The sequence below is a fragment of the Cryptotermes secundus genome, unplaced genomic scaffold (assembly GCF_002891405.2).
Source record: "Cryptotermes secundus unplaced genomic scaffold, Csec_1.0 scaffold56, whole genome shotgun sequence".
Lineage (NCBI taxonomy): Eukaryota > Metazoa > Arthropoda > Insecta > Blattodea > Kalotermitidae > Cryptotermes > Cryptotermes secundus.
The window spans coordinates 2,161,042-2,176,267 of NW_019744407.1; the positions used below are offsets into that span (position 1 = coordinate 2,161,042).

Genomic DNA, 15,226 nt, shown 5'->3' on the forward strand with positions numbered 1-15,226 from the left:
CCCCTGATTTGGGTGGGTCTGAAATTAAGGAGGATCATTGTAGGGCTTGATATCTCTCCTGTGCCGAGTGAGAAAACATTTCTCTTCCTTACTTGCTTTTATCAGTATTATATGCAAACATCCCATATCCCTTTGATAACATATGTCAATATGTATCTATCATAATTGTGTTGGTTAGCTTGGGTAGAGCAGTTCAAGCCTTTTCATGTGTGTTAAAATCACGAGTTTCTATACATGGATTCCCTGAGGTTCCTTACTTATTTTTACTTACATTTATAGAGAAAAAGGATGAATTCTTGCAACCAGTGCACATTTTAAAGAATTTTTTGGCATGCTTCTTCAGTGATAAATTACTGTTGCAATTATGTCTGTATATATTGCCATAGTCATGTAAGATGTTCTTTGAATATAACATGAACATGTGGGTAGAAGTAGCTTTCACATCAATAATTTATTCTTCTTAAGACATTTTTTAGAAGTATAAGTTGGAATTTGTACTTGTTGAAATTCCCAAATATGGTTATATGTGGCGAAGGCTTGGAGACATATTGTATGAAAATTATATATAAGCAAGAGATAGGTTTACAGAATGCATGTAGTGTAGAATGGTGTTTTTCCAAATTTACAGTTAACCGAGGCACCACAACCAAGAAATGCTTCTGCAAAATAATCACTGTTGGACTTTATCAAATAAAGTGTTTGAAAATTTGATTTGAAGTGTTTGAAAACGTTAATTTAAAATTACATTTAATAATTTTTCATGTTTCATTTGTTTTAAAAGTTTTGTAGTTTAAATTATTATAATAGTGCTTCTTGTGGATAAGAATTATGCAAATTTTGATTATCCAAACTACCTTTGTCATTAATTATTTTGGGTAATTGACATTCTGCTGTATTTACATAGGCCAATAATCTTTTGAAAGATATGAGATTTATTTAGCAGTTCAGAATTGTAATTGTTAAGTACTTGTATACAAAGCTGCAATTATATAAAGTTGTGGTGCACTGGTATATTCGCTTATAACTTATTGGCCGATTCTTCATGACGCTGTAATTAAACATTTCCTTTGAAAGAATCACTGTAATATACAGTACAGTACAGTACACTACATTGAAGCAGTCAAAACAGATTTGGAAGGCAATAAATATGGCAATAAATTTAAATATTTTGAATTATAAATATGTATTTACCATTGTAGAAGACAGTGTTTCACCTCCAGAATGGCCTCCAGAATTGCAGTGCATCTTATATACTGGTAAGGTTTAGAAGAAAAATATTTTGTAATTTCTCCTTCCTAATCTGCTTTTTCTTGTACACCAGGAAATACAGTAAGTATAAAACAAAATTTCAAGGTAAATGATATAATGATACAAATTCCGTCCCAAGTGCAAACAATATATTATGTGTCCTTGATCTTGTTCCTCTACACTACATGTTTCGGCCTCAGACGGCCATCATCAGGTGTATAACACTCACGTCGCTGTCACGCTGCACTCAGCCCAAAATTTAACATTTAAAACACTTTCCTTGTTATTATCAACATCTACTTCGTTGATATCTGTCTGGTTTGTAGATTATTTTACACACATTAATTTTTACTACGTGTAAAGAATAACAGCGGCACACACACAGGATAACACCTATACAGTGTTGAAACAAGAACTAGCCACTGCAGCACTTTAGACATAGGGCAAGTAACCCTAACAATTTTAAATTTTAAAATTTAGAGAAAAAAAAAATTTAAAGTATTTTAAAATTAGAACTAAAGATTTTATAGTGCTACTACAGGTATGTCAAAATTAACGTGTGTAAAATAATCTACAAACCAGACAGATATCAACGAAGTAGATGTTGATAATAACAAGGAAAGTGTTTTAAATGTTAAATTTTGGGCTGAGTGCAGTGTGACAGCGACATGAGTGTTATACACCTGATGATGGCCGTCTGAGGCCGAAACATGTAGTGTAGAGGAACAAGATCAAGGACACATAATATATTGCTTGCACTTGGGACGGAATTTGTATCATTATATCATTTATCGTGTGGAGTGCAACAGGATGCTTAAATATAATATTGTAAAATTTCAAGTGGTCTCATAATAGTATATGACACCATTCATTACTGAAATTCTGGGCCTCATCCAGTGCCTGGTGTTCAGACAGTGGACAAAGTCCAGATACTCAGTAATCCGAAGTGTAAAGTACTTTGACATACAAGTTCTTATTGTAACATTATTGTTTCAGTTTTACTCTCATAGTTGCATTGTTGTGTATACCATTTTGTGCTGTAATGAAGGAAGATCCTTGCAGCCTGAAGCAGACTTGTGGTGCCTGTATCCAGGAACCAAAATGTTTTTGGTGTAGTGATCCTTTGCTGGTATGTGAATGGATCAAATTGACAGTACAGTGTTCCATTCAGTAGTGTTCAAAGTGTGTCATGTCTATAGAAAATCTTAAATCAAGAATTATCTTATCAAACAAGTTGGTTAAGAGGTAATGCTCTAATTTTGTATTTGGGAGATGCTGGGTTCAAATTTCATCGTGGATGCTGGCTATAGTGACTAGGGTTTTTCATGTTTCAGTCAGCATTTACATGAAGAAGTAAAAGCTTACAATTTTATATGAAATTCTGCAGTGATGCTTTGCAAACAAATTTAGGACCTACCTACCTGCAGTCATGTGACACAGTCAGAATGATGTATCCTGTACAAGCACTTCATGACTGCATAACTTACCGTCTGTTTCTAATAAAGACTTCTATTCATAATTATACCCTTCTCTCATATAATCTCTGTTAGCGCTACAGCTAAACAATGAAACACAAAACCATAACATCAGTTAAGCAAGAGTGAACAAGATACCAAATTATTTGTTTGCAGAATGAAACAGAGCAACAGCGGTGTAGCCAGAGAAAAGACCACTGTGATAAAAACTACATTATAGATCAAATCACTAATTACACAGAGCTTAGGAAGAAGCCACTTGTCTCATATACAAGCAATGTGTCTGAAGTCATTCAGATAACTCCACAGGAAGTGTACCTCAATATGAGAGTCAGTAAGTGGAACTGAATAATATTTTAATTGAAATATTAATCTGAGTAACAGGATTATATGTTGATGGCATATAGCTTTTACAAGAAACAATTTATTGAACAGTTGAATAGCTGTCATCTACTAATTGAAGATTCTGTGTTATGGCATTCTTTTCTTTTTGTTTACCTGATTTTTTTTGTGTGGGGGGGGTGTTGGGTGGATGCCGTCCCCCACACACACTGCCCAATTAAACCACGCTGCATGCTAAGTCACTGCATCAGAATTTATATTTGATGGTGTAGTCTTCATACTTCTTGCAGCAAGAAACATTTGCCTGTTACACTGTATGAAATTAACTAACTACAAAGGAATATGCGTCCTTGAAAAGCCAGTAGTAGCTCAGCTAGTCAAGATATTCCCAGCATTTTATGGAACTGAACGTTTATCACCTGTTCACAAGAGCTTACAGTATCTGAAACATCATCTTCAGCTTGGTTGATGTTTTGTTGTATGATATTCTTTGTTATTTAAGTTAAAATTTATAAACCAAGTCTGGCTTTGTGTCTTCCATCAGCCTTTATTTTCAAAACCCATTTACTGGTCAGAATTTTCTTGCCCATTGCTTTCTCTCTGTTTACATATATCCAAGTTTTGTTTTGGTAGAGCGAATCCTTTTCCTCTTTAATGGCTTTCTTCCACTTCTCGCTGTCTTCACTCTCCATGCACTTGTCATATGTATAGGTGAGCATACCCTCCTTTTGACTCTCTGTATGATAGTCTCGGTACTTTGGGTTCATTTGAATGTTTCTTCTTGGTCTCAATGCATATCTATGTTCGTTTTGTCCATTGTTTTTTCTTCCATTATCCTTGTGGTCAGCATTTTCATTTTCTTCATCCTCTTCAGTATCTGTTGGGTCTTCTTCATTGTTGTCAGCTTCGGGTTCTTGCTGCATTTCGCTGTCTTCTTGATCTGGAGTATTTGGCATGTCTTCTGGATCTGTCACTCTTTCCATTTCCTTTTGTTTATTTGTTGTCACAGGTTTACTTGTGAATGTCACATCTCTGGAGACATAAGTACTTTCAGTATTTGGATCCCATATTCTGCAGCCATTTGTGTTGTATCCAATGAATATTCCTTTCTTGCTATGACTGTCCAACTTTTTCAGTGGTCCGAGAATTTTAGTGTACACTTCTGAACCAAAAATCTTCAATCCAGTCAGATCTGGTCTTTTACCATACCAATTTTTTGCTGGCATTCCATTCACTGTCACTGTTGGACTTCTGTTTAGCAGGTATGCAGAAGTGAGTACAGCTTCACCCCACATCCTCTTACTTAAACCTGAGTAAAAAATCAATGCTCTTGCGTTTTCCACAGTAGTATGGTTCATCCTTTCGGCAGTGCCATTTATCTGAGGCGAATGTGGTGCAATAAATTCCATTACAATCCCCTTGTTCTTACACCATTCTCTCAAGGTGTTGTTCTTATATTCCCCTCCATTGTCGCACCTTGTTCTTCTCACTCATGTATTGAAGTGACACCAGCTTCATTTACATATTCCTTCAAGAAGGTATACACTTAACTCTTATTTTCTAACAGTTATATCTTACAAAAATGCATATAATCATCCACACACATAAGGAAATATTTCTTATTATCTTAAGTGGTGGGATCAATTGGTCCACACACGTCACTATGAATTATCTCTAATGGCTTTCCAGCCCTACTTCTTTCTGTATCAAATGGGAGTCTCACTTGTTTGGCCTGTATACAAACTGAACATATATCAAAATTCTTACACTTGCTCACACTTTCTGGTATCCCTTGGCATATCTCTTGTAGTTTCCTAAGATTCGAATAACCTATGTGACCTAGCTTTCTGTGTCACTCTACACTTACATCTTGCTGAGTCATCATAGCTTCATTCCTCGCGCTAAAGTTAATTACAAACAATCCATTTACATCCTTTTTTCCTTCGATTACAACATTTTTGTCCTTGAGTATCTGGACTTTCTCTTTTGTAAACAACACTTCCCATCATGTTCTGTAATACAGTGCACTGACAGCAGGTTTTTGCTGAGTTCTGGAACATATGAAACGTTTTTCACACTACACTCTTTAAATTCCAAATTCCCTATTTCTTTTGCAGTCGTACTTTGAGTTTTCTTTGCTACCTTTATACATTGAGTATACTGCTTAGTATGTATCAAATCAGTCTTCACATTTGTCATATGACATGTGATATCACTATCCACTACATACATTTTGTCGTTTTCACTTGCATCACTCATGTGGGTTTCTGCTGCTTCAGCTAGAAAATTGACCTTGCTTCTTATATTCCTATCTTTAAAATAGTCCTTTTCAGAATGGTTCGTTTTCTTACATACTGTACATTGTTTTATTGTATCATTGTCCTTATTTCTAAAGTAACATTCCTTTTCAGAGTGATTATTCATTTTACAGATAGAGCAATTTCCCTTACCTTTGTTAGGGCAGTTGATCTGGGCATGACCTATTTGATTACAATTGAAACACTTGAAAGGGGTTTTACTTTTGGTTTTAGTTACTATCTTAAAAGCTATGCTTTCCTCTTCTTTAGTCGTCATCTTGCATTTCAATTCTTCCAACATCAGTCTGGCCGCCAGGTTGTCAAGGGTTCTGTCCACGGTTGCTGTTGAGTCCCAGGCGGTGCTGAAGTGTTTGTAGTCTTCTGGTAGAATTGTTGTTATTTTTGTCATGATCATGTTTTCATCAACGTTTTGGTTCAGTTGATGAAGCTTGAAGCAGTGTTCTGCATATGACTTATATTCGTCATCATATCCTTAGTTTTGTCATACTGGAAGTTATAGAAGTCTTGTAGCAGAAGGCACTTCTGTTGAGAGGTGTCTTGCTGATAAATTTGCTTCAAGGTGTCGTACATTTCTTTCGCGGTTGTGCATGTCACAGTGTGGTTCTTCACGTGTTTCTCTATCTTTCTCATTATGTAGTACTAATAAAATATAAAGTGAATTAAGCACTTATGGTATTATACATGGATGATGTGCTACTAGCTGCCATAGTAGTGCTTCATGATCTTCTGTAGCCTGAAACCTGGCCCGTAGTTGGTCGGTTACTGGTAGTGTATCGTCATCTGCAGAGTATGGTCCTAGGTTGTCCTCCCTGTGCCCGGCATGTGGAAGGCTGACCCCTGGCTCGGGCTGTCCTCTGCTGGGCCGCTCTGGGCCAAGGAGGTGGTTGGTACTGTGTCCAGAACTCAGGCCCGATGTTGAGAAATTCGTCAGCCCCTTGTTGGTCGTAATACAGTGCCGCTGGCCATCCTTTGGTAATCGCGATGTAGAGCAGATGCAACCTGTGGGCTGCATAGTCTTGCGTAGTAGGAGGCAGAGTCTCCCAGGCGGCCAGCAGGTGCAGAACTGTTTGTATGTCGTGCAGATCCCGTTGTCATCAAGGATGCTCAGCATCTGACCTCCCGTGTGAGCTTGTAAACCTTTGGTGTCGACTCGGGAGGCAGGCGAGGCGCAGTCGGAAGTTCTGCTGTCAGTTCCTGCCATTGGAACTGTGGCTCATGCTTGTCATCCTCTTCTTCTGCGGATGAGGGGTCGCACCTTTGGTGAGACCAGACTGGGATTGTGCCTACCACAACCCTGACTTACTTAGGACTGTGTATAGACTCCAGTGCAGGTACAATTTGTCCAATGTCTAAATGCCTAGCGCATTTACAACACTTCATACAATTGGTACCGACTGCCTCGCAGCAAGATTTGTTGTGGATAGCTGGCTACCTTTCCTGGCTAACCTGGGCTATGGGATGGCTCCAGTTTTTAGCCCAGCTAATGCTCCACCACAACACCATGTGGCTCACTGATCTGCATCAGGCAGGAGTGCTTTCCACTGTTCGCCATCTACGCCCGCCTCTGCAGTCGAGACAGCTATATACAGATGCGACACCATCCTCCTTGGCAGCCTTGTCACTGGGACCTCCACAACAGCAGCTAGTCAGAGAATACAGCAACACCAAGCCCATTGCATGGGCTGAAATGGTGGCGGCCCTAACGGGCCTATTGTGGTTTACAACGGACTGCACCACAGCTCCAACAACTATTACATTATACGTTGATTCTTCTACGGTGTACCATGTTGTACCACCTTGTAGGTCTGCTTCTAGTTGAGGTTGTTCATCGTTAACTTCCATGTGGCTAGCAGTGGAAGTTGCCGGAGTCAGCTGAACATCATACTCCTCAAGTAAGTCGTCCCACGGGGCGGAGCGAAACCGTAGCTCTGGTGCTGGTGGTTTATCTGGTGTAAATGTTGACCAGTATTCAGCCAAAGGGCTGAGGGCAGGGCGTGTAGGGCCGCTCACCTGCCGGATATTTTCTTCGTCTCTTCCTTGGTCACTTAACAGGTCGCTGTCATCAACGATGTTTATCAGCTCTTTTGCATGCATCAGAATCTTGATTTCAAAATCCCACACTGGAAATGAGTCGGTTTCCTTCAGTTTTGGCAGATGAGTTACCTCTTCTGTCCCTGTAGTTGCCATTTTTTTGTTATTCTTCTTCTTTTGTCTTCTCCTTTTTTTTTTTTCTTCTTTCCTTTACTCAACCTCTAACAGAAATGAGTACCATTAATTAATTAAATAATTTTCCTGGGGAGTAAAGTGCAGCTGGCGCGTAAGGCTGACAACCTTACTGCCATCTTTGAGCCGATTGTCTAGATAATGTGGGACCCTCAACGTCTCACAACCCTATGGGCCTTCGTGGCCTGGTACAGGGATAGCTTTACTTTTTTTTTTTTAGTTTTTGAGCAAATCTGGGCCCATAACCTGTTGATTTTCTCTGTGTCATGCTTACATATCACTTAACAGCCATATTGGATGAGAAGAAAACTTTTTATTGTAATACAAAACAAAAACAAATGAATATAGATCACTATTAACAACATGAACATTTTTACATTACTAGATTCTCAACAGTAGTGACCTGTTACGTCACAATGGGAAGTGCTGTTATGTCATCGCGCGGGAAGGGGGGGTGTTTACTGAGCGTTGCGCCATTCACATCACAATATTTATTCTTATGTCTCTTTTGGAGTATTTATTATTCTTAAATTAAGTTAAAAAAGTACTTTGAAATGTATTGCTATATTATAGTGATAAATCACCGTGTGAATGTTATGTTATTCTTTATGAAAAGTTGTTATTATTTGACATGACTAATTGTAATTCTCTACAGCTATGGATGAAATAAATAATAATAATCATAATAATGATGTCACATCCCAGAGAACAGTATGCCTCCTAATCATTGCTGTGAGAATCTCAAATCTTACAACACTCACATTGTTTTGAAAACTTGATATTTGATACCAAGGGTTATGATGTGAATGACTCCCTTCTCATTCATATATTATTTCTTTCTTAAGATGAATGCATAAGGGGTGGGCCTTCTTGGCCCTTGCACTGCAACCACAATGATCTATTGTGCCTTCTTTCTTAAGATAGTCTGAACTGTAGTTAATGAAATGCAGCTTGCTTGTCAGAGGCACAAAATGAGCCCTAAGAATAGTTTACTCTGATTTGCAGATGATCCAATCAACATTACTCTGAAATATGCACGTGCTGAATATCCAGTGGATTTGTATTATCTCATGGACTTGTCTTTTTCAATGAAGGATGATAAAGACACTTTGCAAACTCTTGGATGGAACCTGGAAGAGCTCATGAGAAAGTTCACATCAGATTTCAGGCTGGGATTTGGGAGTTTTGTCGATAAGGTTTCCAGGCCATACACGAGCACTATACCTGCCAAGTATGAACTATTTTCTTCTACTAAAATTACAGAGTTTGAAAATATACTAACTATTCTGTTATTGTTATACATTACTTACATGAAGTGTATAAAGATGAGCATTTCACAGGAAAGCTGTATTGTGCATGTAATCTCTGAAAGTGCTGAATGAATTTTAATGAAATTTGTTACTTTACTTCTACATTAAGTTTATCTAACAAAATTATTTTGGGATTATAATTGTCACATATAAGCCCTGTTATACCTTAAAATAAAACCTATGAACTTCTTCAGAAATGTCCCACTGTGTAAAATATGTGTTCATAACATAAAATATATGTATTGTGGCATTTCTGACACCAGTTGTCATGTGACAGAGTGACTATAGGTGGATTTTGAATTGGTAATTGGATTTATTGAATTCTTACAGATCCGTGGCTACATGTAATTATAACCATTTAACTAATTCACACTTTACAATTCACTAGAGCACACACTTAAAGTCTTCTGAGCCTGATATGTCTTCACCAGTATTCTGGTAATGGCTTCCAATGGCAGACATTCCCCTTCCCCTGGGTTCCTGAACTGTCCTAGCCTCAGCTACAGCAACTCTCGACTGACTGACTGTCTTGTTGCCTAGCAACAGGTCTACATGCCACATTATATATTATAAGGTCTGTAACTTCTGTTTGAAACCTTCTTCAGCGAGATGAATATTTAATGAAATGTAAGTAGTGTGAATGAGTTTGTAACAATTTCTATCTGGAACCTAACAGGACTTACTCTTGATGTTCGTTCATTTTCCTTCCTCTTATTAAGGAATACAGATTCTTACATAATGACAATGTTAAATATGTAATTTGAAGAAAGCAGTCTTCTGGGATTTGGCACCGTGTATGTGTGGTGTTAACCGACGTTTCGGAGGAACGTATCGCCCCCATCTTCAGGGTAGAAGAAAAAGTATAAGAAATCTGCAATCTGGAAATATTTCCACAGTCTGCTTTACCGTTTCTCACGGTGTTGTCGCTTGCAGATTTCTTATACTTTTTCTTCTACCCTGAAGATGGGGGCGATACGTTCCTCCGAAACGTCGGTTAACACCACATATACACGGTGCCAAATCCCAGAAGACTGCTTTCTTCATAGTCACCGCCGTGAAAGCCTCAAATCTTACAATATGTAATTTAATTAGGTTTTATTGAGAAGTAAATGAAAGTTGATGTGATTCAATACATGAATAATATTCAAGCAACATTTTAATTCAATTATATTTATTAAACTGTTATGATATTTTCACATATGTGATTGTGACTGTAGACTGGTTTTCGATTGATGATCAGATTTATTGTATACTTACACAGCTCATTACTACACTTTACATATTGTCAAGATTTAGGAATTTGACTATAGATGGGGTTTGGATTGGTGAATTGGATTTATTGACCACTTGGAACTGCAAATAATTACAGCATTATCGCTGATCTCTATACTTTACAAATCACTGCAGGCTGAGTCTTTTCCCAGCCTACTTTATCTCCAACAACCCTTCCCTAGTAATGGCTTCTAACAGTGGAGATTCTTCAACTTCCCGCACTCACGTTATTACTGTCTGGCGAATATCCCACAGCTGAACTAATTCAGCTGTCCTGGGGTCCTTGCTGTATAGCCTCGGGGTGGACCCAGCAGAAAACACTGCCTCCAACAGTTTTTCTGTTGTTCTAATAAGCCGTTGCCAAGTGATAGCCCAGATATTGTTGATGTGTTTACCGACCACTACTAAACAACACACATGTCCCTTCTTGCGATCTTTGCATAGAAATGGTACCACACACTTACAGTATCACTATCACACACAGACTAATGTTCTCAGTCTGTCTTCACTGCTGCTGTTTGGTAGCAGCTTCCAATGACTGATGTTCTCCCTCCTCTGGGCTTGTCCCCGGTCTCGGTTACTAGCATCTAACAGCAACAGCTCACAACGACTCTACCGCAGCAGTCCTCTAACTCATCCACTTACTCACCAACTAACTGACTGACTAACTAACTAACTCTAGACTGTCCTGTTTATAACATCTTGGCACAGACTGCAGAGAAAATACTGTTCCATTATTGCTCTGCAATTGTTGCCCTGGAAGCTTGCTTGTTTGCAAAACTGTTACTTAGCAACAGCGGTTGTATAGCTGCTTCTTTTGTGATCATTGGCCAGCATTTGGTCTACATGCTACAATATGCAATGAAGATGTATTCAGGTTTTAGAGGGAAAAGTTTAGGTAAAAGACTTTCTGCATATTTGGATTATAAGATACTTATAAATTTTAGGAACCATTTTCCAGGAAAGAAGTGTATCTTATGCTCTTGAGTGTATGGTTTATTATATGAACTGTGTTAGGGTATAACCAAATGGTAAATGGAGAAGGCTATAGAAGTAAAACAGTTCTCTTATTTAAGATAAGTGATATATACAGACTTTATGTCAGTGAAATTATCCATTTAGAGATATGAAGAAGTAAATTATAATAATATTGTACTGATACAAGATTACATTAATATATTTATAGTTCATACATTTCTTAGTATGCTGTATGAGCTGTAGAGGTTATTTATCCTCTGAAATCAGAAGTTTATATGCGCATGAGCTCAAAATGATTAGGAAGAATTGGAGTACTGAGTTACGAAGACTAAGTGAGGAGATTCATGAGAAACTGAATTTGTACAGCCATTCAAATATCTGGAGTTTAGTTTGGGTCTTTTCTGAATGTAACTCTCATGCAGTGCTTTATAATTTCACCTTTTTGGTCATTTCTGATTGTTCATTGAACGTAATGTATGTTGCAGTATATTTGGGATGAACATGGTATAGCCATTTGATTAGAAGCCAGGCTTGTTGTATCTTTCCTCACCCTTCCCGGCTGCTGCTGAAAGAGTGCTTTAAATAAAATGTCTCACTCAGCACTTCTGAGTTGTCATTCAAAAGTATCATATCTTTCAATCTCTGGTTACACATCCCTCCAAGTTTACACATTGTTATCAGTTCTTTGCATGCCAGTTATTTATTTTATATGTATCTTCTGTACACCAATGATAAATTCTGAAGCATATTTTAAATCCATCTGACAAAAAAATACTATGTACAACACTTGTATTGATAGACGGGGAAATAATTTTGAAATACAAAGCATGAAACTATCCGCTTTAAAATTTGACTGTGAATAGTAAGTGAAGTCAAACATTTGTAGTAAATTGAAAACAACAAGATTTTCACAACCAGTTTAATTCATCATTTTGTAATCACTATGCAGATTGGAAGCACCCTGCAAAAACTGCAAATCTCCATATGGATTTCACAACCACATGAAGCTTAGTGACAATGTGACACAATTTCTAGTAAGTACAATTTATAACTTTTTCATTATCTTCTTTAGTGATTGTTACTTCTGCAACAAAACATGAGATTGCTTTGAATGTATGTATGTTTTTGCACATGAGTTTGTACATTGATTTGTTTCAGCTTGAGGTTAGTGCTGCAAATGTGTCTGGAAATGTGGATGAACCAGAGGGAGGACTTGATGCCTTGATGCAGTCTGTGGTTTGCTCAGAGGAAATTGGATGGAGGCGAAATGCTCGCAAACTATTGGTCTTCTCCACTGACACTGGTTTCCATATAGCAGGTGATGGAAAGGTAAATTCTGAGAACTTTGAAATTAACCATTTGCTAAAGTAATAAAATTAAAGTTCTCATCTAGTGTGGAACTTACCTTGACATTTGTCAATAATTTACTATTAGTTCCCTTGTAAAAAGTGCACTGTCACATCCTGTAAGTTCCTGGTCTTCCTGCAATTTGCATGGTTTCACATGTACATTCTTTCGAAGAATTCTGTGGACAGTCACAGCCATTTATGGTACCTGTAATCCTGCACTTGCTTGGCCTCTGTATGAAAACCTGCCTAACATGATCCACACCTTCATCAGATCCCGTAGGCCACCCAGCAGGACTTTGTTCCACACTGTCGGTCTCTTAAAATAATTTGTACTATCTCCTAATGCCCTTTTCATCACGTGGTCTCAAACCATTTGTCTAAACTCATGTTGAACTTGAATAATGGATTCAAATTCTGCATACCATAACACAGTATGTGCTTTCTGCTGTATGGTAGAAAATGTAGTGATTAAAGAACACATAATCAAAGGTGCTGTCTGTTAACTACAGTTAGAATGTGTGTGCAATTTATGTCAGTGAAACTATTTGAGTTTATGATGATATTGCAAGTACCATCATTATCATATATGTTTTCATCCCTGAGTTGGTGTTTTAGGTCATGGCTTCCTTTTTGATATACCTTGTATATTTAATGTTTCAAATGTTATAACACATTGTGAGGATTATATATTTGGCTTAAAATGTTTCAGTTTCTTTCGGCTTTCTATCATGAATAATTTGCTGATTTGTGAGGAGATGGAAACAGTGAAAAAACATATCTAGTAAGATAGGCAGCAAATGTTCAGCTTTTGTGATTGTGTTCTTTATGGTATATGACATCTCATCAAGTGGCTTGAGTAGGCATACATATGGTTGATTTGAGGAGATGGACCAGTGTTGGTGCCATAGTATGTTGGTAGAAGTTTAAAAACCTACTTTATTGATGCTTTAATCACCACAGATTACACACCTGCTGGCAAGGCTTTGAACTTGAGCTCATGTGGCAGAAGATAAAGCTGGATGCTGTACTAGCAACACAGCTAATGTCTTTTATTTAGTGATGATTTTTCTTCCTATCCATGAACTGTCAATTAAATGTCATGTTCAAATGAACTGGTTAGCTTTTCTGCTTCATATTTAGGCCTTTGTTTCTCCAGGTAAATATCTGGATATTATCTTAAATTAGACCATAACCCCTTCCTTTTACGTCCTTTCCAATTCATTTGTGGGAACATCCCACATACTTACACGCTGTTTTGCCGGTCTAACAGACAACACTCACTCCTAGGTCAATGCTGCACCTTCAAAGTCAAGGTCATGTTGCAACTGACGGTCAGTCAGTCTGTCTGTCTTGGTGTCAAGCCCCAGCTGAGGCTCATGACCAGATGTTTTCTTCTTTGTGAAAGTTGCTGTCCTGTCCATTTGGGGCGCCCTCTCTGACGAGAGGTTGGGTCTGTCATTTGTCAATCTTAGTCAGTCATGTCAGTATTGACACATATTTACAATTTAATTCTAGTCTAAATTACTATTTTTATGTATGATATATACAAAGCCTCTGTCAATCCAGGCTTTGTACAGCAGATTATGCCCCATTTCTAGTATTATTTGCTACCACGGCAGTCTAGTCACTTGAATGGTCGTATGCTTGGCCGCTGCCAAGTTTAAGCCTCTTATACTTTCTATGTCGGGCTTGACCTTGACCAATAATGCGAACATTCTCATTTTCATGATTTTGTATGACTTCTGCTTGTTTCCTGCATAATTTTATTATGTAATCATATATGTATGGAATTTTGTGTGCCATGTGCAATTCGCGGACCGGTGTGTGCCTTGGAAAAATGCCAGTGGTGCGGAAAACCTTGTTTTGCAGGTGCTGCAATTTCACTAGATGGGTGTCTGCCGCAAACTCCCAGGCAGGACTAGCATAAGTCATTACAGATCTAATAAGAGTTTCGTGGAAGGTCAATTTAATGTTAGCGCTCAATCACTCACTTTTGAATAGGGAATATACTCTAATGAATGTTCTGAAGGCCTTGGCTTCGATCATTTCTATGTGCAATCTCCATGTAACTCTCTTATCAAAGATTACACCTAGATATTTTGCACTATTTACAAATGGAATATTTCTTCCATTTAGAGTAAGACAAGACTCAGGCGGTCGACGACCATGAGAGAAGTAGACCCCCCGAGTCTTATCTTCATTAATTTTTATATTCCAGCGCTCACACCAGGTCTCCATTGAGCTGGGACCGCGCTGGAGTTTTCTAACAATAAAACCCTCCTTGCGATCTGTCGCATATAGACAGGTGTCTTCCGCAAAGAGGGCCAGGTGAACCCCATGAGTTTGGGGCGCATCATTTATGAACAAGTTGAAAAGGGTGGGGGAAAGGACAGAACCTTGTGGCACCCCTGCTTGCATTTCCCTTGGCGTTGACATTTTGCCTTCAACTGAGACCCTGAATTTACGTTTAGAAAGAAAGGACAAAATAAGTTTGGTCAAACTGTTCGAGAATTCCAATTTTGATAACTTATACAGCAATCCTGAGTGCCACGTGGTATCAAAGGCTTTTTCGATGTCCAAGAACACTGCAGCCGTAGACATTTTATTGTTGAAATTCAGGGTCACGTGGTCCGCCAGCCTCATACATTGCAATGTCGTACTGTGACGTGCACGAAAACCAAACTGGCTTGCATTGAGCAGGACTCTTTGTC

At 38.2% G+C, this 15,226-nt stretch overlaps 1 protein-coding gene across 1 annotated transcript in view; it reads left to right on the forward strand.

Moving 5' to 3' along the window:
* Nucleotides 1-225: 225 nt before the first annotated feature.
* The window catches only part of LOC111874679 (integrin beta-PS), a 47,735-nt gene continuing 32,734 nt past the window's right edge, over nucleotides 226-15,226 (forward strand). Inside the window, exons 1-7 of the mRNA XM_033755558.1 lie at nucleotides 226-248; nucleotides 1,200-1,256; nucleotides 2,245-2,377; nucleotides 2,880-3,057; nucleotides 8,612-8,837; nucleotides 12,116-12,200; nucleotides 12,325-12,495. Of these exons, the coding sequence (XP_033611449.1) occupies nucleotides 235-248; nucleotides 1,200-1,256; nucleotides 2,245-2,377; nucleotides 2,880-3,057; nucleotides 8,612-8,837; nucleotides 12,116-12,200; nucleotides 12,325-12,495 (864 nt within the window). The 5' untranslated portion in view covers nucleotides 226-234. The remainder of the gene's footprint in view (nucleotides 249-1,199; nucleotides 1,257-2,244; nucleotides 2,378-2,879; nucleotides 3,058-8,611; nucleotides 8,838-12,115; nucleotides 12,201-12,324; nucleotides 12,496-15,226) is intronic.